The sequence below is a fragment of the Clytia hemisphaerica genome, unplaced genomic scaffold (assembly GCF_902728285.1).
Source record: "Clytia hemisphaerica strain Z4C2 unplaced genomic scaffold, Clytia hemisphaerica genome assembly, whole genome shotgun sequence".
In the NCBI taxonomy this organism is placed as follows: Eukaryota; Metazoa; Cnidaria; class Hydrozoa; order Leptothecata; family Clytiidae; genus Clytia; species Clytia hemisphaerica.
Window position 1 is genome coordinate 76,477 of NW_027103967.1, and position 25,466 is coordinate 101,942.

The 25,466-nt window shown below is 36.8% G+C and overlaps 1 protein-coding gene across 1 annotated transcript in view; it reads right to left on the reverse strand.

Annotated features, from left to right (window-relative positions):
- Positions 1-2,777: 2,777 nt before the first annotated feature.
- The window catches only part of LOC136810367 (titin-like), a 66,733-nt gene continuing 44,044 nt past the window's right edge, over positions 2,778-25,466 (reverse strand). The window contains 22 exon segments of the mRNA XM_067066919.1: positions 2,778-3,466; positions 3,648-3,897; positions 4,161-4,452; positions 4,805-4,962; positions 10,635-10,771; positions 11,300-11,419; positions 11,847-12,023; positions 12,407-12,607; positions 13,542-13,689; positions 14,001-14,181; positions 14,814-14,992; positions 15,241-15,299; positions 15,759-15,982; positions 20,119-20,198; positions 20,495-20,611; positions 20,829-20,913; positions 21,154-21,294; positions 22,092-22,185; positions 22,666-22,846; positions 23,662-23,873; positions 24,146-24,437; positions 25,043-25,209. Coding sequence (XP_066923020.1) covers positions 2,886-3,466; positions 3,648-3,897; positions 4,161-4,452; positions 4,805-4,962; positions 10,635-10,771; positions 11,300-11,419; positions 11,847-12,023; positions 12,407-12,607; positions 13,542-13,689; positions 14,001-14,181; positions 14,814-14,992; positions 15,241-15,299; positions 15,759-15,982; positions 20,119-20,198; positions 20,495-20,611; positions 20,829-20,913; positions 21,154-21,294; positions 22,092-22,185; positions 22,666-22,846; positions 23,662-23,873; positions 24,146-24,437; positions 25,043-25,209 — 4,076 coding nt within the window. The 3' untranslated portion in view covers positions 2,778-2,885.

Here is a 25,466-nt window from a genome sequence, read left to right on the forward strand (position 1 = left end):
CCGCTTTTTAAACAGCGTCTTCTGTGGGCGTGATTTCAGGCGGAGACAAAACGCCCTCATCGTAAGATTCTCGGGTCGTCTTATTGTTTGTTCCTTTTGTCGAGTCTGTCGGTCATATTGTTCATGCTAATTCCATACACGATGACGTCAATGTTTGGCGGCATACCTGAAAATAAAAACAAAAAGATTATTATTATTTTTGCATGAATTACGCTACCTTATACGTCATTATAAAATTATAAAAAACGAAAGTGAGTCTAGGCCGCCCGCCTAGAGAGCGCGGGCCCTAATATTTTTTCTCTCGCGGTCTTCAGGGGAAAACGAAAGTGATCGATATTCTTTGAAGGAAGAACTTGCCAAAAAAAACCCTAGACAAAAAGATGTATTTTGAGGTTGGGAATGGATCCTGTGAAGATGAAACAATTTTGACTAGGCGTTTTTTTGGCAAACCCAAAAACTTTAATTTTTTCTTCCCTCAAGCTAAAAAGGTTACGGGTTTTGGGCAATCGAGGGAAAAATCAGCAAAAAGCTGGTGTTTTCCGTAAATCTGAGAATCGCGATAATATCCTCACTGACAGTAGAAACTGGAAGAAAGTGTGAGAAAAAAAGATAGTATATCTATTGGCTGTAAATGTCTTGTATTAAAGTGTCCAAAAAATTCTTGAAGAGCAAAATACAGTGATGAAAATCTGAATTAAAATAACAATATTGAGACTGATGTGATTTGTGGAATCTAAAGCTCGACAAAAATATAAATGTTATCTGGAGTTCCCAACTTGGCACTTGGCAGGTGCAGCGGCTTTAAAAATGTTTTAAGGACGTCAAACACTCAGCCTCCCCCGCCCAGTTTCCATAACCCTGACCCTACCTGAAGTCCAAACAAACTAACAAAAGAAAAACACAGAAACTCCCACATAAATACAAAGTGGCATACTCGTACAAACGAGGACGAGGAAACTTATTCGAATTATAGAGGTTCCAGTTAAAAAACTCTACTTTTCTATATCTCGACCTTATCTCGTCATAAGGTATGACTTCGATGTCCACCTCCAGGCGTCGGTGCATTACTAGGGAACATGGAAAGCGTAAAAAATAAACCAGCTTCTAGCTGGCCTGATAGAGGTATATACTGATTTCATTTGATACTGTGTGTACACGGTTTTTTTTTAATAAGAATACACTTTATAAGAATGTCCATGATGAAAATGGCCGAAAAATTAAGAATAATGCTAACAATATCACCGTGATATTTTAGTAATTCAATTAATTTCGACAGTCACATCTTCCGTAAACATTTACACAATGTTTCTTTTATAAGAACATCCAAAATTTTTGAAGCCTATGGATGTCCTTTAATACTTTTTTGGTTTTAAGCCTAAAAATGTTCTTATTTTCTCCATTTCGTGACCATATTCCTAAAAAATCGGGTGTTTTCGAGTCAGCAAAGCCTTATGATCTTAACATTTTGGCCATTGAAGCACTATGTTCTTATAGTTTGTTCTTATAAAAAACTTGTACTATACTAGAGTGTATCTCAAGTATAACGTAGCGTAGTACTATGGAAATTAATCTTTGAAAATTGTGAAGGACGCTTAAAAAGTGGTCCAGCAACCTGATTATAAGTTTTAAACGATCCTCTTCTGAAATAGGAAAAAGCTTCAAACTTCTTGTAAAAAAATATTTTGAAAGTTGTTATCTGGCTTTTTGTAGAAAAACAATTTATTATAAAAATCATTTTTCGATTTAGTTTTCGAGTTAGCAAATGTTTTCCAAAAAAAAATGTAGGGAAAAAAATTCAAGACAAGACAATGTAATACTTTAGTTTATATATACTGAATAAAAATCTGAAACATTATACAAAAAAACTTTTTTCACAATAATATTCTCTGTTTGTTTACAATATAATAGTTATCCAATCCTAAATGTATCAGAGTATGGCACACGTTAAAAAATGAATAAATCTGCTAAAAAAAATCATATACCTTATCCTAATCGTTAACACATTTTTAACAAAGTTTTACAAAAGCTAGCCTTTGAGGGAAAAAGACCAACCTTAAATAAAACTTTAGGCAAAATATAGTCTAGCATGCTAGACGACTTAACTCAGTAAAAAATAGAAAGTAGAAAACTTGACAGGAGCATCAATATAGTCGTCTAGAATATTTTGTGCACAACAAACTTTTCTTAAAAATTCTCTTTTTTCATGTTTTTGGATAACATTTTCAGGGGGTCTTGTTAGTTTGTTTTGGTTTGATTTTTTTTCTTTCACTTAGAAATTCTCATTGGCTGAAATTTTTATTTGTTTACATATTTTGTTGTATATGATTGTTTTCTCACCCCGCAGAAATCTGCGGGCCCTGCTGGAACTCCCGTAAGCTACGGAAACCACCTTAGCCCAGTCGTTTATTTTACCATATCCCGACATAAAAATTTCCCGCTTTCAACAAAAACGTTATAAACGACTGGATTCCCAGTCTAGGCAAAATATTTCAAATCCATTTTCTAATAGGGATTTGGAAAATTTTTCATTGATTGGCATTCTCACTGAACCCATCTTGTCAAGAGGGAGAGAGGGTAACAAGACGTGAAAAAGTGACTCGACCAGTCACAAGCATTCTTCATTCAAAAAATCGTCTGAGGGAAAACGAAAATTCGAGCAAAGAAAACGCGAGTGAACTTTTATTATGCATTTTGCACCCACAATTTTGGAGGTTTAAATTTCATCAGTTAAGCAAATGGCAGCTTGATACAGATGGTGAATAGAATATAAATCTATATAAAATCTTATTTGTTTTCATTATAAAAATCTATCACTTTTGAATATTCGTTTTTTACATATAAAAAATTAACCAAACTTTAAGTTTCAAACCAAATCAAATCATACTTTACGTTTTTGATAATAAAGTCTTTAAACTGCTTGTTTCAACGCCTGGGGCGGAAACTGTTCTACGTGAAGCGCCCGTTGCAATTCGAATTCTTTTCGGGCGGGTGGGTGGTGATTGAGGAATGTAGGGAAATAGGGCGCTCTTAGCGCCCTTACCTGAACCCTTATTCGTTTTTGTTTCCTTTGGGAGGAAAATTTCCTCTATGAATTCTTCCTCGTAAGGATTTTGCACGCGTGGCGTGGTTGCCATGGCAATGTGTCTCATCGCCAGCTCCCGCGGTGAAGAGCCTTTATCTGAAGCACCACGGTGTCTGGATTTTAATTTCTTTTTAATGTCTTTCTTGCTGCGTCCGCTTGGTGTGAAAGCGGGGAATAAGTTGGGTTTGTAGGTGGTAGACTCTGCACCTTGAGAAGGAAGTAAATCTTCAGTGTGTTTAAAGTCTTGGTGAGCTTCCGCAGAACACGTGACGCAATCATGAACGTCGCACGGTAAACGCATGACGGTGCTGTATAAGTGTCGCATGAAAAGGGAGAAGGAGTTATAGTTCAGTGCGCAATAACGTCCTTGCCATGAGATCATACCTGAGAAAGATGAAAAAAAATTTAACAGAATTATTATTGAGAGTTTCAAAAGTAAAGCAAGGTTTATGCTTTCATGAATATTTCATAAAAGATTTGGTGTAACTTTCGCTGCATAAGTTGGGAATACTCTGTACGATCTTGTCAAATGATGATACAACCCCAAAGTGAGACGAAAACGTACCGTCTTTATCGATAACCATGATTGAAGGTACACCGACAACACCGAACAATTCGGCCGTTGTACTCAACGCAAACCGGTTCACGGATAAACGTCGTCTGATGAGGTGCGCGTCCATATTTTGTTCGCACGCGCACAAGTGGCGTACGCTCGACATATCTGACCATCCATGTTGTTCGAAAGTCTCGTTCAGTTTATGGAGGTGCGTTTTCGTAGATTCTCCACTGTGTGTACAGCAGGTGACAAATGCAAACTGTAGATAAAGGAGATAATAACGGTCAAGTAAATTTTATTTTATTGATAAAAGTTTTAATGATATGTTTGTTTTTTTTTGTTGCTTTTTTTGATTTTTCTGAAACACTACAATTCTGCACACATATAACTATCAAAACAAACAATATTTACTTATTTGAACAGCAAGGGATAAACGCCAGGTACACTCTGGCACATAGTGATTTTTACAGATAAGGTGGTAGATAAAAATATGAGGGACAGAGGAGACAATATCCTTCTTACATCTTGCCCATTTTCTTCAGCATATTTCGTCAAAAAGTTCATCAAACGAATTGAAGCACGACACCATTTTGTCCAAAACAAAACAAAAGTCGGTTTTCCCGATCCCATTCCGATTCGATCGTAAATCGGTTTCCATTCACCCGTTCGGAGTTCAACAGCTTCAGCGGAAGGTGGTGGGACTTTCTTATCCAATGTTCCCCGATATGCAATCGGTTTTCCCGGTTTGTCGTGTTTTCGGGATGCCTCTACTTGTAAAGTTTCCTCGTAGTTGCAACAACCGACGTGCGGGAATCTGAAATATAAAATATGAAGCAGTTTTGTATATGATAAATAAATACTACAGAAAAAGCACCCAACTTTTCGGGCTGCAACACTTAAATTATAAAGTCGGTCTTTGCGAAAAGTGCAGATTTTTTCACCACTGGCGTAAAAGAAATTTTGATACTACTACATTAAATTATCAAGATTTTAGATTTAAAAATGTTTTGGCTGTTCTTTCAAAGATTCTTCATTCTCTGAAGTGATCAATCAAAAACGACGAAATACGGTTGAGAGCAAACTAAATGAATGCAACGATTAACTTCAAATAAAAAACTAAAGTGACAAATGAGATTGGGGCCGAGATTGAGAACAATTAAATATACCTTGCTCCACGAATGTGTGTATCGAAATAACAGAAGAAGGAAAAAGGGAAGAATTCTTCAGTTGAAATATTCAACGTGTTGGAGTCCGGCGAACTTCCGACCGGATGTTTGGTTGTTGTGATTACAGATATTTGATGCGGTCTTGGGTCACATGGTAACTGAAGAAAACGACATAGACATTCATGAAATTAGGTACAAAATTTCACAAATTTCGAAAGAAAGTTAATTTTTTTCATTGAAGATTCTATATCGTTAGACCATAGTGAATTTTGCATATTTGCAACAATGCATGTAACGACTGGATTCCTTTATTCTTTTACTGTGCATGTTTCAAGTAATAGAAGTAGAAATTTCTTCATACACTCTAAACCAATACTTCAGAATTACAAAGTATTCTTGACTCTTATCTCTGAGAGAAAACTCTCTTTTGTTCCTAAATCATTCCTCTTCTACCTCTCTCTCTCACTCTCTCTATCTCTCTCTGCCACTCTATACTACAAAAAAACTGCCTCAATGTACCAACTTGGTAGGAACCAACACAATCCTTTAAATCAATTTTTATCTCCTCAGATGTCCGCTTCATAAGAATTCGATTTCACAATCACGGACGATGAAATTTTCGAATTGAATATGCCGAAACTCCAAGAAAAAACAAGTATCATAACCACAACCACAACCACAACAACTACCACCAACAAGACCATTACCACCAAATCCACCTAACATTCGAAGATTCATCAAACGTTATGCGAACGCTGCTGAACGCCACATCCTCGTCACCCCGTCACATTTACTATAAATCAAACCACCACACTCACAAATTTCTATTTTCACCATGTTAATATGCATTATACTAATTAGTTTTATAGATGTTCACTAAAAATACATTCTCATTATTTCCAAAAGCTATTGTATTCCTCATTATCTTTTATTCCAAAAAGTTTCTTTATCCCCTTTTCATCTCATTGTGCATACTCGTACCCACTTCAGAAAGGATCTTTATATTCCAAATTCTGAATGAGAATCCATTCTTAATCTCTATCCGGAATACTCTACATGATAAGTTGGTATTGATAAGTGTGGACCTAAGTTTGGAACTAAGTACATTTTAAGTCGTACTACTATACATCAACTAAAGCACTCTATTCATTTTCTATTCATTGCACTGGTTCACGCCTACTGGATACCATCTTTGCAAATACCATCCACTCACAAATTCATATTACACATTCTTTTCACTAGCTTCAGCTCAACATGAAACCAATACCTGATGCTAAAAGATCATACAAGAAACCTTCACTACATGATCTACTCCCCAATTCAAAACTCTGGCATCAAAACAAACTTCCCGAAAACACCCGTCGTAAAACAATCATCAAACAACACACCAACACATTCAACCAAAACCTTATCCACAACTTCTCTACCCATATCCTCACGGAAGGAGAAAAAAACGTACTGACAAAAGGACTAAATTACTCCCCGAAGATACCTTTTTCAAAAGGAAATCCGTCCCTCAACAAGTTATCGCCACCCTAAAAAGAAGAGTCAACCTCAAACTTTACTTTCACGATAAAAACAACAACAACGAAACAAATTTACAACACCAAAACCCAAACCAAACATCAAAAAAACTTCCCAAAAAAACTCAAATCGACTGGAACCCACCACCCAATGATAACGCTACCTTAGAAGAATTCTTCAATCAGCTCGAAAACACTCAAATCCTACCCCCAACACAGAAGGCAAGCAACAAAGATCACCAGTATTTCTTGGAAGCCTTTCTATCTCTAAAAAACAATAACGATCTGATCATAAAGAAAGCCGATAATAGTGGTGGGATTGTTCTCCTTGACCGTCAAGACTACATTAATAAAATCTACATAGAACATTTAAACTCAGACGTCTATAAAAAACTAGATTTTGATCCAACTCCTCACATCACCCACGATGTCAGATCCATGATCGATTATTTATACAAGAAACACTACATCGACCACAACATCCAAAAATACCTCCTTCCACTACACGAACCACGTACTCCTATCTTCTATGGCCTTCCAAAAGTTCATAAACCTTTAACACCATTACGTCCTTGCGTCTCTGGTTTCGACAGCCCCACAGATAATTTATCGAGATTCATCGCTCACCATCTTCAACCAATAGTAGAAAACCTCCCAACCTAAATCAAAGACACTAAACACATGCTACAAATCCTAGACAATATCATCCTCCCTCATTCAGAAATGATCATGGTTACAGCCGACGTATCATCATTATATACAAATATCCCCCATGAAGAAGGTATAGCAACAATTTCCAAATACTACAAAGAATCTCTTCATATCCTACCACCAGATGCCCCCAACACGGCAACCATCACAATTATCTTAGAATTTATCCTCAAACACAGTAACATTCGATTCCAAAATGACCACTACTTACAAATAAGCGGTACATCCATGGGAGGCAGGTATGCCCCGCAATATGCAAATATCTTCATGCACCAAATTGAGCAAAGAATTATAAACCAATTCAACGACAACATCGTGGCATGGCACAGATTTATAGATGACAGATGAACCAACTGACAGATCAATGATCCTACACTTTAACTCTAACCACCCACTACACGTAAAGGAAGGTATCGTTTACTCTCAAGCCATTCGTTACAACACCATCATCAGCGACAACTGTACCCTTAATAAAGAACTCAAAAATCTCTCAAGAAATCTTCTAGCCAGAGGCTACCCTCTTCAAATCATTTTGCAGAATATCCAGAAAGCCATGACCAAAACAAGATATGAACTTATCTACGGCAAGAAACAAAAAGAAACAAAAAACTTCCTACCACTGGTGCTACACAACAATAAAGACAGAAACATCAAACAGAAAGTCCTGGAAAAATGGAACAACACAGTCGCTCAGGATAATCAACTTAACAACATTTTAAGCAAACCTAAAACAATCTATAAAAATAATGCTACGACCGGCACATTTCTAACATCTACGGATATGAACTAGCAGTAACCATGCATACCGTAAACTGACTCTTATAATATTATCTTCCAAGCTAACTTTCCAAATTGATTTGATAATCGTTCCACTATATGGAAATATGTTTCATACTCGTTCCACTATATTGAAATATGATTCATTCATCTTATACAATTGAATTCACTATTTATCTCTTTTTCTGCATTTAAGGCCACACCTTCGTACAGAAAAACGATTTTTTTCACCACCTAAGACCACTCCCCTTAAAGGAAAAACGAATTATTTTTTACCATTTAAGGCCATACCTTCATACAAAAAAACAAAATATTTTTCACCATTAAAGGCCATACCTTCGTACAGAAAAACGAATTATTTTCACCACCTAAGACCACCCCCCCCCCCTTAAAGGAAAAACGAAATATTTTCACCATGTAAAGCCACACCTAAAACGAATTATTTTCACCACCTGAGACCACTCCCCTTATAGAAAAAACGAAATATTTTTCACCATTTAAGGCAACACCTAAAACGAATTATTTTCACCACCTAAGACCACCCCCCTTAAAGGAAAAACGAAATATTTTCACCATTTAAAGCCACACCTAAAACGAATTATTTTCACCACCTAAGACCACTCCCGTTAAAGAAAAAAACGAATTATTTTTCACCATTTAAGGCCACACCCTCATACAGAAAAAACAAAACATTTTTCAACATTAAAGGCCATACCTTCGTACAGAAAAACGAATTATTTTCACCACCTGAGACCACTCCCCTTAAAGGAAAAACGAAATATTTTCACCATTTAAGGCCACACCAAAAATGAATTATTTTCACCACCTAAGGCCACTCCCTTTATAGAAAAAACGAAGTATTTTCACCATTTAAGGCCACACCAAAAACGAATTATTTTCACCACCTAAGACCACTTCCTTTATAGAAAAAACGATATATTTTTACCATTTAAGGCCATACCTTCATACAGAAAAACGAAATATTTTCACCTTTAAAGGCCATACCTTCGTACAGAAAAACGAATTATTTTACCACCTGAGACCACTCCCCTTAAAGGAAAAACGAAATATTTTCACCATTTAATATTTAACATTTTCAAAGCCATTCCCCAATTTTAAAATGAAACATTCACCATCCACCTCTTAAAGCCATTCCTTCTGAAAACGAAATATTTTCACCACCCCTCTTTTAAGCCATTCCCTAGTTCTACAACGAAATATTTCGGCCACCTCCACAACAACAAACACCAAAAACCACAAGCTAACCCAAGGCATAGTGTCACTATTTCCGTAAAAGTCTTAACCTCGAGCCTACCCTACCAACAATCAATTCTTGACTCAACTCAATTCCGAGTCCAAAATCCCAATCCAAAACATCCAGTCAACTCAGGCAATCTGACTTGTGTATTGTGACTTGTGTCTGTAACACACATCTCAAGCAATGTCTCTTCCACTTCCACTTTCGATTTCTATTTGAATCATTTTTCCCGCGCATTCACGCCATTATTACCGAGTTTATGTATCGGAGGATATCGAGGGCGACGGTAAGTGAAATCGATACAAAACAAAGTCGATAGTTGATGAACGGCTCTATATCGCCTTTGCTCACCTAAACAGACGACGGTATCTTGGTGTTTTTACCGTCATCGAGCAAAGTGGACGGCGATTTCGACCCCATGTCAGCTTTGCTTTATACCGTCCCTCTCGATTTATCTCGAATAAATAAACTCGCTATTAAGTCGCGCTAGTGCCAGATCCTTCAAAGAATCCCCTACATTGCGTTTCCATGACCTTTGTTTACATTACGTAACTATTCAAAAACAACAAAAAAAATTTCCCCCGATTTTTTCGAATAAAATCACTTTTCACAAGGAATTGACAAGGATTTCACAAGGATCATCAATTTTAAATGTAAGAACATTTCTATTTTCTCTACTTATTATGTTTATATACCTAGTCTTACAATTCCTCATTCTACAGAAGTAAGACCCTCAATCTTCTATTATCTCCTCTTATACTCACCACTACCTCTTTAAAATTAGAGTTGCAACTCGAATGAAGGATGTTTGAACAACACACACCCTCACTGCGCTCCCATCCTACCCTTGTTTCACAAAAATTCCTATATGCGTTGCCTCTGTAGGGCATGTCGATAGCGAAGGATCCTCCACTAATCGTCAGAAACAGAGGTCAAGTTTGTTAAGGCATGCTCCTGATGACGACTTAACAAATAAACGCCACACTTTTTACCAAAAAATTTCCCAGTTGTTCAAAGACCCTTCCATAAGATTTTCACATCTTCGTGTCCTCATGTCGGCCTCCAATGTGGGTTCATTCCCATTCAAAAATAGACTCTCTCGCATACTCCTTGTCTGTCTCACTCCTCAGCCTCTCCATCCTTCCCATTGCCAAACATCAGATCTCCAATATTTTGATGTTAATTTCATGTAGTCTTTGTTCTCTTCTGGTGGTTTCACTTTTTCAAGCTATTGTCTCACATTTGCTGAGATCAAATTCATTTGATTTGCTTTTATATTACTAATATACAAATAATTGCCTATAAGAATCAATTATCATCAATTATCATCTCAAACATACCTATCACACCTATCATTAAATCCCATATTACTGCCTCATTCTCTATATGTTGGTTTTAATAGTTGATGATCATGTCTAGACTAATACCCTAAGCCTTGACACATTGGAACTACTTTCCATGTGGCCAACTGATTGATTTTCAGTCTTTGCCCCATGGGGACAGTTCCCTTGTGTTTTTGTATTAAGGGAAATTAGTTTTTCAAACAGAAATTTCTTCATACCTCGACCATAGCATTGGTAGTATGCACTGAGAGATCTGAACTATATTGTTTTCCATTGATGAAGATTTTGTAACCATCAGCAACAGCGTCGCCATCATGTCCAGGGAAACTCCAGCGGAGAATTACTTTCACTGTTCCTGTTAGAAGAAAAATTTTTGTTAAAGGTTTTATTTTTACATAGGTGTACCCGTTTCATATCAGACACATATTTCATATCAGGACAGTGTCTGCCTATTATTATATTATGCTGATATAAGCAAAAAATGTTCTTTTCCTGTTTCTGACCAATCTTGCTCCACATCCGTATCAGTCCAATGTGAAAAGCTTGTGAATTAAAATTGATGAGTAATAAAACGATATCACTCTTATTTAAAAATGAAACCTTTAACTATCACTTGGTGACAAAACAGTAGTAAAATGTAAACATTGTGTAAACCACGTACACAACAATCAAAATCACGTATTATAACAAACACATAAAAAATAAACATTTCTGTCCAACTATATTCACTCTGGAGATTAGGTGTTACAACAGGTTCTCCTCATTGGGACTCACCAGCACTGTGTACTGCATCCTAGTTTGCCAGATCGAGTTTGGGCAGAGGGAAATTCCCTACTGAATTCTTTATCGACTATAAGAGAAATAATGACAATGACGAACTTACCAGTATACTTTCGAACTTCTTTCAACGCACTTTTGATTCTCATGTCCAGTTTACCAGCCATTTGCGATAAGCGAGCAATCTCTTCGTCTCGATCAGCCAAGTGTTTGATGACAACCATACCTAGGTAGAAAGAGAGCAGATTGTTTATACAAAGTCACCTTTAGCATCAACACACTAAAAGATTAATGAATTTCTGAAAATAGGCTGAAAATTGTAAAATTCTAAAAGAAGACAGTTGTTCCTTTCAACTTTAATTAGGCTTTTCCAGAAAACAACGTGTACCCCTGTTTATGGTCCCATTTCAGTAATGTTTGAAATAGGGTTGAATTCCATAGGGATATACAAAAATATGTTAAAATGACCGAAAATTATGAGGGTAATTTTCTTATAATTCTGTCCAAATTCCCGAAAGGTTAAAACTTAGTGTCCGTGATTCCAGTCGGGATTTAATCTAATCGACTTTTGAACCCGGTTGTTCAAAAGGGGGGTTAGAGTAATTTAAGTTGAAATTCCATGGGGATGTGTCCAAAAATTAATATAGTCGTACCTCGCAGCAAATTGATCTCGCGACACAACCGATCTCTTCTAGAAACCATATGGTGGAGTGCTTCTTCCAGTTGAACTCTCTCCTCCATACCGACGATTTCAGCAGTGATTCGAGGAGGGTTCGGTGGCATAGCAGCTTTCGTGCGTAAAGGCTCCGAGAAAAGGGTCGGACAATCATCTAAAAAGATTCGAATTACAGAGTGTAATTTAAGCCACTTTTAAGCTGAAGGGACCAATATTTTAGTTCGAATTACAAAAAGATTTGAATAATAAAGGAGTTGACTGCATGACTTTACTTCTTGTGTTTCCCTGTACAATTAGGACTGCTCGATGTCTCAGGTAGAGCTTGTTATAAAGATCAAAGTTAAACAACGGTTTATTTCTTTTCAAACTTAAAGTTTTCTACTAACGCATCCACAAGTCTTTAATAGAGGACTCTGTATGGAAAAAAGGGAAAACAATCACTATGGCTTAACTCGCTAAAAGCTAAAACAGTTTTATTATACTGAAAACAATTAATTAATCTTTAGTGAGTGTTATATTCCTCCACACACACCATACCTGGTGTTAGATCAACTTGTAGAAGGACATTATACATTTCACATGGATTGACGCCTTCTAATGCGTCATCGTCAGTGTTGCCAGGCAACGGACCGTGTGCAACCACAGATGGATCATTGATGACGTCACTAGGTGACACTTTGAAAATACCAGCTTTAGCGGGGCAATAATAGACCCAGTAGCTCTTGACTTGAGCCGCACCTAAAGTGAATAAATAAAGACATTAGAGTCAAAGGAAAACTTTTCCATTCAGTTGGAAAACTGACTTTACACAATGAAGTAGCCCAGTGTAGCTTCAGTGAGTGAGAATAACAGATTTGTCTGAAACGGAGAAACTTAGAACAATGTGAAAACAATTTGGGAACAATTTTCATGGTTTTCATCGGAAACAATCGTGTAAAGCTTACATATCAAGGCCAAGATAAATATGAACGAATTCAATAGAAACAAGAAGCCCAGAGGGCATGAAGGCCCAGCGAATAAAAATGTGAACTGAACAAGACTTGAGTAGCAGAGGGGATTTGAACCTGGAGCCGCTATCACAAGCCATGGACGCCTTAGACCATTCGGCTATCTCTTATTTAAAACATTGAGAAATAATTCATAATATGTAATCTTGTATACAGAGATGTTAGTTTTTTTCCTAACACGTGAACAACTGAAATGTTCACATGATAGAGAAATGTAAAAACAACTTTTTTAAAAGAACATCTTCCTAAAGAGAAGAAGGTTTGTTACGGTTATTTCTGTGTAAATCACATTGTTTTTCTTAAAACGTACTACATCTGTTATATTCTTATAGTTTTGATAGTTAATTGTATTTTCTCCTTTTATGTTTTTAACCAATACAGACGATTTCAATTGTTTTTTACTCTGTCAATCATGTTCTAACAGCCAATCAAATCGTTCACAATATGTACTAGCCTGTGCTGTGTTTGAAAACGCGTATCGCCTAGTAAATTGTTACACACTGACACCGGGCAGAATGCTAATGAAAGGCCCAGTACGCTAAAGCTAGCTGGGCCAACAATAAAATAATAAAACAAGAGACAATGCAAGTTATTTTCAAGTGGATAATTTCTACCATTAAAACTTGAACACATTACACAGAATTTTTAAAAACATGAGTTCCTACCTTTCAGAGCAGGTTTCTTCCAACAAACTTTGATACAATTTGCAACAGTGGTTTTCACCCTTCCCAAGTCGGGAGCAACACCTCCAGGACAAGTGACAATCAACTTCTTGGAAAACTCACTGTTGTAGCCAGTCTTTGTACTGACCGCCTGCGAAGAAAAAATATTTAGTAAACTAATTGATTATACTTGGTAAGAAATTTTCGTCAAAAGGAAGTTTTGAGCGAAGAATAATCCGCTGAATTTCATGAATTTAACATTTGTAAATGGTTCTTTTGGAAGATTTTTTACTGGTAAAACTTTCACATTTTCTTTAAACAAAAATAATCAAGAGAACAAAACTTCGAAGAAAGAGAAAAAGGGGACAGAAATTTTAGGATTTTCACAAATCTTAGGTTAGAGGTTTGCAAAAGCTACTATTTTTATTTAAAGTATAAGACATAGAAAGAAACCATGCTTACTTGTAACTGGAAGGTATAAGTAGTGCCTGGTTCGCACATGGAGAAAACGAACGAATTTTGATCATTGCTGACATCAGCATAATCACAATTATCCAATCGCAGAAGGTATTTCTCAATCCTTGCGTCACCATAGGTTTTCGGTTTGGACCATTCAAGTTCGATTCTTGTACCAGTGCATGTTCTATATGAAAAGGATAAAGCAAAAGTGAAATTGACGATCTCAGATCTTTTTTTTTAAATCTAACTAACCTTGGTTCGTCAGACACCTCCAAGAATACACAGCAGCATTTGTCGCTCAAAAACGAAGCTTTGGTTGAAAACTTGAGCATGAAATGAGGAACATTTTGGTCAATAATCGCGCATGTCAGGCGAGATTTCATTTGCAACTTGACCATAGAATGACAATGATGACATCGAAATTTCAAGGCTAGAGCTTGAATAAGGATAACACTTATAATGATGTTCTTCCAACATGGATAAAGCATTGTTTAAGTAAGTAAGTAAGTTTGCAACCGCAGTCGAGGGCGACCCGAAGGCTCCCTTTTCGTAAAGTTGTCTACCCGAAGGTAGAGGAGGGCGCCACTCCTTTCCCTGGATTTCTCCACTTACTCTTGATCCGTCTCATTAGTAGCTGAGCATCAAGCAGAGAGGCATCAAGTACCATTTTGGGTAACTTTGGTTATGACACGGCTGGGAATCGAACCCACAGCCTTGCGCACCGTAGCTAGATGCTCTACCTTCATGCTAAGGTCGCTATAACTAAGCAGTGTTTAGTTCATTCAAACTTTCATGTTGAGATATCTATGCACTTACCCTACTCGTAGAATTGGTGTATCTACTACGGCGGTGGTCTGACCATCAAGTTGTGTTGAACGAGCTACAATTTGTTTATCTCCATTATAAGCAATAACGTGAACGAAATAGGATGTTCCTGGGTTCAAGTTACCAATCACGAAATCTTGTTGTGATCCAGGTAGGCCAATTGTTTGAGGCTATTTGAAAGTGAAAAGGGTGAAGTTTTAAAGCAAGAATTTAAAAAGATTGCAAAGGATTTACAGCGAAAATGTTTGGTTAACGAAATATATTTTTCTAGGATCTGTCTGGGTTAAAAATTCGGGATATACACCCAATGCAATGTCTCGTGACGTTGATTTATTTCACGATCAACCGGCAGCTATTTACATTGCTATAATCCTCAACGATTAATCAATTTTCATATTCAACTTTTAAATGTACGTACCTTAGGGTGAATCAAAGAGCTCCATTGGACAGTGTATGAATCAATAATCGTCCCATCACCTGCGACAAAATAAAAGATGTGGTTCATAAGAAGGATGATATGATATTGTTAATAATTAAAAAAACAAACACTAAAAACACCAAATTGCCAATAACACTATAAATGACAACAGATGAGTGTATATAACTTCTAGAATCTAAGGAAATTGGATCGTGGCACTTTAAGGTTTATCACATTCTTTAATTTAAAAGACCTTATACCTGTATTTATATGGATGAAACATCTAAGAACGGATGAAAGGAATAATCGCACACACATTGTGAAAATAAAAACACTTTAAGGCTTAAAACTCCAAAATTTACGAACATCCGACCGCTTAAATAGATTTGAAAGTTCTTTAGATTAGAATTCCCTCAAGGAATTCCTAAGAGATTGCTATTGTAATACTCCCGAAACAATCCCACAATACATCGCTTTTTTAGAAAAATCACAAACTCCGATAAGATCAATTCCCTTACCAAACATGGGTTGGTGCCATTCGATTTCCAAAGCATCATCATAACACGAGCTCAAATGAACATCTAGCGTTGGTAATTGCGCACGCTTTTCCGATCCTTTGCCCGATCGGGGAGAATTCTTTTGATAGTTATCCGATTGTGTATTGATGATAAGCTCGTTTGATTTTCCCGATTCGGGGAAAGCAGGATCACAGCTTAAAGCTACGGTATGGACTTTGTAAGTTCTATGGAGAGATAGCACAAAGTTAGCAAAACGTTTTAGTCAAAGGACTCTAAAAAATGCAGTCGATTTAAGGGAGTAAGCAAAAAGTACAAATTAGACATATTTAGATGCTATTATATAAAGAGGTTTGGAAGGAAATAAAGATCTTTATACTTGTGAGGCTTGAAATGGAATTTTTCGTTGTCGAATTCATCAAAAGGTACGAAATGGTTTGGACATGTAAAGATAAAAAAAGATACACAGATAAAAAAATTCACTCCATTAAGAATTAGTGAATAAGATAAAAAAATTCACTCCATTAAGAATTAGTGAATAAGATCAAAAAACAACAAAAGGGTGTGGTGGTGGAAAGAAAATCCTCCTCAACTAAATGGGGGTGAGCCACCACACCTATACACGCAACAACGAATGAAGTGAAGACAATCGACATTCAAGCTGAGTGGTCAATCCAAGAGGCTGTACTCCTCGCGAATCCAATTGGATTACCGGATACGGTGGGATTTGGCAATCAACACTCGTAGCACCCCATAGCCTCACAAGCATGGTTGCTAAAAAGCTTATGAAGAACATTTGCTTCATTTCGCAGAATGTACGTGGAATCAAATCTGCCTCGAGACTCGAAGAGTTGTTCAACTCGCTATCATTACGTAGAAATGTTTGGGGTATGTGTCTTCAGGAAACATGGAGATTCGGACATGAGACTCTTGACTGTGACAAGTTCAAACTAATAACAAACGGACTTGAAAAAACAAACGATGCGTGTAATCGTGGCTCGCAAGGAGTCGGCATTGTATTAAACCACGAAGGAATATCCGCATGGAAAGCAGCAGGATACGAAAAGCATATCGATTATGGTGCTCGAATTATTGCTATAAGACTTTGTGTTAAAGACAAACACAAAAGAGACGTTTGTTTATTTCTTGTATCAGCGTACGCTCCTGTCGGTAATGCACCAGACCAAGAGTGGGATGACTATCTTGAAAAATTCTCAAATTGTATCAATAAGAGACGCAACGGCGATATTCTGATCATTGGGTCGGACTGCAATGCAAGCGTCGGTTGTGCTTCAGATAATGATAATGGCCCACTCGGAAAGTACGGCTTGAGTCACAGAAACAATGCTGGTTTACGTTTTCTCACTCATCTTGCCATACACGAACTTAAAGTGAGTACAACATGTTTTACAAAGAGACTCTATGCAACCTGGACACACCCAAGGAGTAAAAACAAACACCAAATTGATCATTTCCTAGTAAACGCTGAAATGTTTCATCGTATTGTTGACGCAGGTACGTGTAAACAAGTCATTGACAGTGATCATGGTGCAATCATGATCAGACTTCGTATTATGAAACGTTTGAAAAAGAAAACTACCCCTCGAAATCGCTTAATAAATCTTGATTACACTGTTTTAAATGACAGAACTGTATGTTACAACTTTTGCGAACATGTGAAGGTGAACACTCCAAATACAGTAACCCATACAGAGATTATCAAATCTGTATCCTCGGCTTGTCATTCGATTTTACCAACCAAACCCAGAGCACAGCCAGGCTGGTTTGAAGCAAATAAAGAAACTTTGATCCCGTTGATAAACAATCGTAATGAAGCAATGCAAAGAGTGCTACGAAGGAGGACGAGAAATAGCAGTGAGAAATTGAAACATGCACGAAAGAAGCTGAAACGTGAAGTCAAAATTGCTAAAAACAAGTGGATAGAGTTCCATTGCAATAACATTAATGACTTTGGTACCAAGAAAGCTTGGGAATCTATTAAAATACTTAGAGGTTCTCTAGCAAAAATTCGTCCATCTGTACAAAAACAAATGAAAAAGCCAGATGGCTCTACATGTCAAACACCCGAGGAAAACGACACCGTTTTCTATAACCACTTCAAGAATCTTTTTGATCAAGAAGGCACGTACGATCCCACAGTGCTGGACGAAATTTCCCAACACCCTGTCCACAAAGAATATGACCACCCTCCGACAGATGAAGAAATCCAAAAAGCTACGCTCAAGCTCAAAAATAATGCACCAGGTGAAACAGGAATCATGTCCCAACCCCTAAAAGCGTTGTTAAATCATCCGGATACTCGTATCATCTTACGACAGATCATTATAAATTTTTGGAATACAGAAATTGTTCCTGATGAATGGAACATCGGTCGACTGATTGTACTCCCAAAGAAAGGTGACTTATCACTACCCAAAAACTATCGTGGGATAATGTTGTTAGAAATTACATACAAAATCATTGCTAACATTTTACACGCCCGATTGCTTCCGATAGAAGAGCAGCTAGATCATGAGCAACAATGCGGCTTCCGACCAAAACGTGGCTGCATTGACGCTGTCTTCACAATCAAATCCGCAATTAAGAAAAGGAGTGAGCATGGACTGGAGTCGTGGGTGTTATTTCTTGACTTAGTCAAAGCGTTTGACAGAGTGCCCAGAAAATTGTTATGGGGCATTTTACTGAAGTACGGTGTGCCACCTAAACTTGTGAACCTCCTAACTGCTTTACACAAGACATTTGCTGTTAAAATCGACAACAACTTCATCACTGATCCCATCAACAATAGTATCGGTGTTAAACAAGGGGATGTCCTAGGCCCCATGCTCTTCACGTTCTTCATCACAGCAACCATCAGTAGTTGGAGAATAAAATGTTCTGCCACTCCTTGTGTATTCATGACAAAAAATGATGCTCAAATGACAGGTAGATCGTTCAAAGCACGTGGAGAACCAATTTCGTTGCTTGATTCAGAATATGCAGATGATACTGCAGTCGTATTCGATAATCGTCATGATGCTGTTGTTGAGACGCAATCACTAGTTCACCACTTTTCTCGCTTTGGTACAGAAATCCACACCGGAGTAACAGAGCCTCGTCAAAGCTCAAAAACTGAATTGCTCTTCTGTGCCAAGGCACCTTCTCTTTACGAATCGCGAGAAGATTACGATAAAGCTGATTTCTCTGACATCATTTTAACCAATAACCGATACATCCCAATCGTTAGCCAGTTCGCATATTTAGGAAGTATCATTACAACAAATGGTACGGATGACCTCGAGATTGAAACACGTATTCGTAAAGCGGGAAATGCGTTCGGCGCACTGAGAAAATCGATTTTCAGCTCCTGTAGTGTCGATTATGTCACAAAGGGAAAAGTTTATTCTTCTTTTGTTTTACCCATACTCTTGTATGGTGCTGAATGTTGGTGTGTTACAGAAAAGTTATTTAAGTTATTATCGAGATTTCATCATCAATGTGTTCGTGTTATGTGCCACACCAATCGCTTTCGGGCTTGGCAGGAAAGGCTTACGTTGTTATCTATGTTCGAAAAGTTATCTTTAAAATCGATTGATTTGTATGTTGTAAAAAAGCAATTACAATGGGCTGGTCATGTAATGCGTATGTCGTGGGAAAGGTTACCGAGAAAAATGATATCTTGTTGGGTTCGATCTAAAAGGCCCAGAGGTTGTCCAAAGTTTACATATGGTAGATCTATTTCTAAATGTTTGAAAAAAGCTGGTATTGATAAATGTAATTGGTATGTGATTGCCTCTGATAGACTGAGATGGTGGAAGTTGATTAACAATATTTCGTAGATTTTTATTTTAATAGCAGTCATTTATTCTTTAGTTATTTATTTTCATTATTTATTTTTATAGTTTATGTAGTATATTGTGCAGTGATCTCTGACTTAGGTTAGGGCCTATTCCCATTTTTGGGAAGGTGTATGTCTTGTCTTGTCTTGTCTTGTTTGTAGAAAACCCAACACGTCACTCGTGTACTAAAGCTTTAAGCAAGATTTTGCAAATAAGAGACCAAAAGAATGGCCACCAAAGATATGGTCCAAACAAATCAGAGCCGACACAAGATTGCCACTCCTCACTGCAGAACGCAGAAATGAGCAGAGTTTGTTAGAAGAGTCGCAAGGGGTCGATAGACCTATTCTACTAAGTCAAATCAAGTCATCCGCTTTTTCGGTTTCTCTTCAGGTCAGCTACTCGATAAAAATACCCTAACCTCCCCCATTAAAGGCTAATAAAATCTCTTATGGAACCTTATTTCGCTGTACCAGATTCTAACTACTTCCGTAGTGCATGTATAAGAACACGGAATAACTCACCTTCCTGGTCTACAAGGAATGGTACAGCTCCGGCAAGTTGAAGGCAGAACTTTTCCAAGTCTTGAGCCGTTCACGTATACCTGTATCAAGTCAAACCAAAGCATATCAATCTCTCAATTAATGATATATCTAAGAAATATTCTGATGTTTTCTATTGGTTTCCGAAGAAAAGTCTCACAGAAACTAGTGACGTAATACGCTTATGATTTGAAGAAGTTTTTGAGTTTTGTGTAAAATAGACTAATATTAATTGAGAAAGCCAGATTATCCTCCATATCTGTGATCATCACATTATACCGAAGTTTCGTTTAATATAAAGATCGGTAAAAAAATAGGCTGATATATAAATTGTGCTTTAAGTTAAGACTCTACTTACATGGTAACCACCAACTTCGTTGCCACCGTACGTTTGAGGTTCATTCCATTCCAAGTTGAACCCATTTTTCGCTATTTGCCTACACGCGATCAATGGCTCGTCCGGTGGTCCTGGAATCTATATAAGAAAAATATCAAGTGATAAATATTAAGTGTTAGGTACCAATAAAAGCCTAAAGATTGCCATCCTAGATGACATGAAACTTCGAGTATGAAATTTAACAAAGATACACATTTTTCGTCTGAATCATTCGTTTCAATTTTGTTGCAAATGGTATATCTCGTCGTCAAGGAGTTTGATAATCCATTATTTTCAAATGAATGGTCACACTTACTTGACAATAAATAAGTGGTGAGCTGATGGTGACAGGTGATCCATACTCTTCTAGAATTGCTTCAACACGCACTGAGTAAATCGCTCTAAAGAAGAACAATTTATAAGGCTTTTATTATGAAAAATTTCAGTAGCCAAAAAAAACACTTTTTGGAAGATTCCTTGTGTGAATTATTGTTGAGTTATGGAGATCGGGAGTAGTAAGTAGTAATTTCTTGTGTTTGAGCGAGGGGCTCGTAGCAGTAAACAATCTCAGTATAAATATTAAAATTCGCGAATACACAAGGTTATAATGGTATGGTCAAAATTCACAAGGTTTCACTCACTTTTGTTTTGGTTTGGTGATTTCATATCCACGAGAATCATATTCCAAATCATCTTCAAAATGTTCTTCTTCTCCATCGTGCAAACATGTCCAGTGGATCTTCAACGATTCAATCTCTATCTCTTTGCCAGTAATCTTGTATCTGTTGTTATATAGTTGGAAAGATATTTTAAAGAAGCGTTATAAAATAAGTGTTTGACCCTCTCTTCTCTTACAGCCCTACATTTGAACAGGATCGTAAACAACCCTTGACCGGTGGTACCACGAAGGTGTTTATTAGTCTATCTCTAGATATAACTCATTATAATTGGTCATTTCCTGTAAACCACTTGATGAGATAATACCCAAATATCTTTACCGTCAATATTCTTAAAATTATTCAACTACAAAAAGAGATTTTTGCTGCCTTCTGAAATATAGTTATACTTGGCTAATGATATCGTTTGCAAGCCGAATGAAATTTAACAATTTTCATTTCTTTGACTTCATCCATGGAGATCTTTATTTCTAAAGCCTTAGAAAGTCGACTGTCAAGTAAAGTTAAGTTAAGGCATTTTAATAGCACACCGTTATGCAAACGTCATAATTATTACTTTTAATACTTGACCGAAAATCAATCCCACAATCCTTTTCGTCTTAATTAAAAAGTCGTGAAAGTCATTACTTTTTCTTTGTAGTTGAGTGTAATTTGCATGCAGGCGTAGTTAACGCGAAGGGTGATGGGATTGAATTTCGGTCAAACAGAAAAATCAATGTCTATTTTTAGATTCACTGCGGTATGCTATTGAGGCGTTTTTTCGCAATGACTTGAACAACTTTTTCAACCAAAAACTTAAAACTGTAAACTTTCCGTCAACCTTCAACCGTCTCCTAAATTGAACGAAATGAAGGCAGAAATTTAGCCCTCAAAATGGAAACCAGGTCTAAGTAATAATTTACCGAACAACAATGTTGCCAGTGTTTTCACTATCCTCTTCACCAGCATGCTGTTTAGCGTCTGATCGACTTGTGGATAATGCAGTGTTTCTTGAACCTATCGAACAAAAATCAAAATTCTCAATTCTTAATCATCTATAATCATTGGGAGGTAACTAACAAAATATATGGGAATAATCTTCAACAGATTTTAAAAGATGCGTCAGACTTTAATTATACAGTAGACTCAATTCATGATATGCACCACTGCAATGTCTTCTGACATTACATCACGGAACCAATCGCTCATTGGTTGTAAGTGACGTAAAATCAGTCAATACGTCACTTTGAACCAATCAGCTATTGGGTGGAATGGAAGACATTGCAATGGTGCATATCATGAATAACCAGAAGTATGTCCCACACCTCGAACGATTGCCTACGTGTCTGACCCTGTGCAAATGAACTATAGATACGATAGTATCTCCTTAACTTGTACGGCGAGGGACCGTACTGTAGTTCATTTACACAGGATCAGACTTGAATTTTGTTCTAAAAGGGAATCCTAAAAAAATTGAAAATGACAAATGAAGGGTACCTTGCTTAGAGTATTTACAATGCAACCAATCAAATTGAATGACTTCATGACGTAATGGAGTATTGAGCGAAACGACCTCTGAATTAGCCTCATCAATATCTTCCATAGGGAAACTGATAGTGATATCAGAGGCTAATTCGTTGCATTCTTCAGCATGCTGTTGTGCCATATATTCTTGCCACTAGAAAAATGAGAATGAACAATTTCAAACTAATTAGTACTAGTAATCGTATGGTTTGGAGTGCAATTAACGATTAATCACGAGTAACAAAGGAGAAAATAGTAATTTGCACGAGTCCGAAGGACGAGTGCAAATTACGGTATTTTCTCCTTTGTTACGAGTGATTAATCGTTAATTGTACGACAAAACATACGATTCCGAGGTAATCGTCAGTAAATAATCATTAGTAAATCATAGTTTTTTCAGAAAAAGGGAAAATTTTTGACATTCGAATTCTTTGTTTTCAATTAAAAGAAGCTATTGTAACGTAAAATTTCTTTATTCTTTTTTATATTGAAGAAAAAAAATGTCTTTGTTTTTTATTACATAGTAAAAAAAAGTCTCTGACACAGGACTTGGGAGAGAAAAGAATAAGAGGACAAAAGTGTCCCCCCACCGAAGAGTGCAAAAAGTGGTAATAGTGCAATTAACGATTAATTGCACTCCTCTAAACCAATCAGATTCGAGTAATCTTGCACAGCTGACGATTACTCTAATAATAGTATAATACGACGAATATTCAACCCTGGTACACAACGTTTTTTCGATGTTTATTTAATGTTCACAACGTCCATGTAACGTTAGATGAGCGTTGAAAGTTTGATCTCGGAAAAAACTCGGTTTTCGTAAAATATACCCCAAACCAACCAACCATTCTTCTCAATGAAGAACAATACCATAGAAAATAAATTTTGAGATGGAAAAATCCCTTTTATGCGTTGCCCTTTGTTCAATAAACATAAAAAATAATAACCTTTAAGTCAGTTAGACCATACCTTCGCTCGATGTTCTTTAGCATTTTCCGTAGAACACGTGACCGCGGATAACATGAAAGCGTACGTTTGACCAGGCTTCGGATGTTTGTAAACATATGACGTCACAGATGGAGAGAGGAAAATACATTCCTCGAAATTGATTTCTAGCCGGTAGCCGAGTAAAGTACGGCGCAATGTGCTGCTGGCTTCCATGTTCACACTCTTTTTAGTGTCTATAATAAAATTTAATAAGGTGAATGATGTGCTTCAAAACAGTACTGTTTTTTGAAAATACCACATCATTTTCTTGAGCACTACGTATGCAAAGACAGAACTTAATTTGGGAAATTCTAAATTTTTGAGCATAGTGAATTTAATGTGTAGAATGTTTTGGCATTGATAACATGACTTTCATGCTCGCCTAACTTCTGTCCTGTGAAAGCAAGAAAATTTCAAAAAGCTTTCCCAGACTAGATAATTTATAAAACTATAAAGATTATCTTACCAAGATTCAACAAGACTGGGCGATCCCATGTGAATTCAAATTCATCCTGGTTAATGCTTCTCAACAGGAGTTTGGGACTAGCCGGTTGAGCACGTGACCAAGCTGTCACTTTATTAGTCAACGCAATCTCAGAGACTACCATGTTGTTTTCAGAGTCTTTTTTGCCGGAACCGAAACAGGCCTCAACTTGAGCTTCGTAATGAAGCCCCGGGTAGATGTTAGTAATGGTGATCGCTGATTGGTCACCGTCAATGCGCATTGCTCCAACACGTTTGTTCCTCAAAGATGGTAGCTAAAATTAATATGTATATAATAAGATGAAAAAGCTCCAAAATCATGTTTCAAAACATCACATTATAAAAACCATAAGGTTGGATATGTACAAAGTAAATATAAAGTCATTGACAACTGTATGATCTTTAACGACTTTTGATGTGAAAACATTTTTCTACTATCAAAAACATCGAAAATGAAATGTGTTGGTAAAAATTATCTATCACCCAGAAGATGGTGAACAGACTAAAACTTGATACTCTATTGTGAAAGTTAAAACAAAAAGTCTTTAACACGCTCACTGTCGAGCTATTTCCAAAAATCGAAAAATTGACCTCTTACAATTTTGACAAATCCTTGACTTTTGGTGTTCATCGGATGCAGAATTTTACGTAGATTTCGAAAATGCAATAAAAAAGCAAGCAAAATTTTCTGTATCAAAAGCTATTGGGCTTTAAAGTTAACCTGGTATTTTGACCCCCTTACTACGAGTATACTCATAGTTGGCAGCGAACTGGTTAAACAGTTATAGACAAACATCATTTTGAATCTTTTCCCAGAATCAAGCTTAAAAAAAACATCCACAAATCTAGCTTTTGAGATTTTCCAGAAGAGGATTTTCACCTTATCACGTGACGTCATGAATTCTCCTTCCTCACTTTCCACTTCACTCCACCTGATGACGTAATACAAAAGATTGTACATCCCATAAGCCTTTGCAGGTTTCCATTCGAACGTCAATGCATTAGCTTCTCGCTTGGTGACGTGTAGATACTCTGGTGGGTCGATACCTTAAAAATAAAAATGAAATATATTATCAACAACAACTAAACATCATTGTCATTGACATCTTCATATTGTTGCTGTAGTGTTGCTGCGCCATGTTGTTTTTGGAAAGAGTCACCGTGTCCCCAAATCAAGATAAAGTAAAAGGGACCCTGAAAAGATTTGCTATCACTCATAGTAAAAATCATCTTTCCAAGAGAAGAAGAATTGGGCTACCTCTTTTGTATTTTGCAGACCTGGGACGAGCCAAGAAAATATTTAT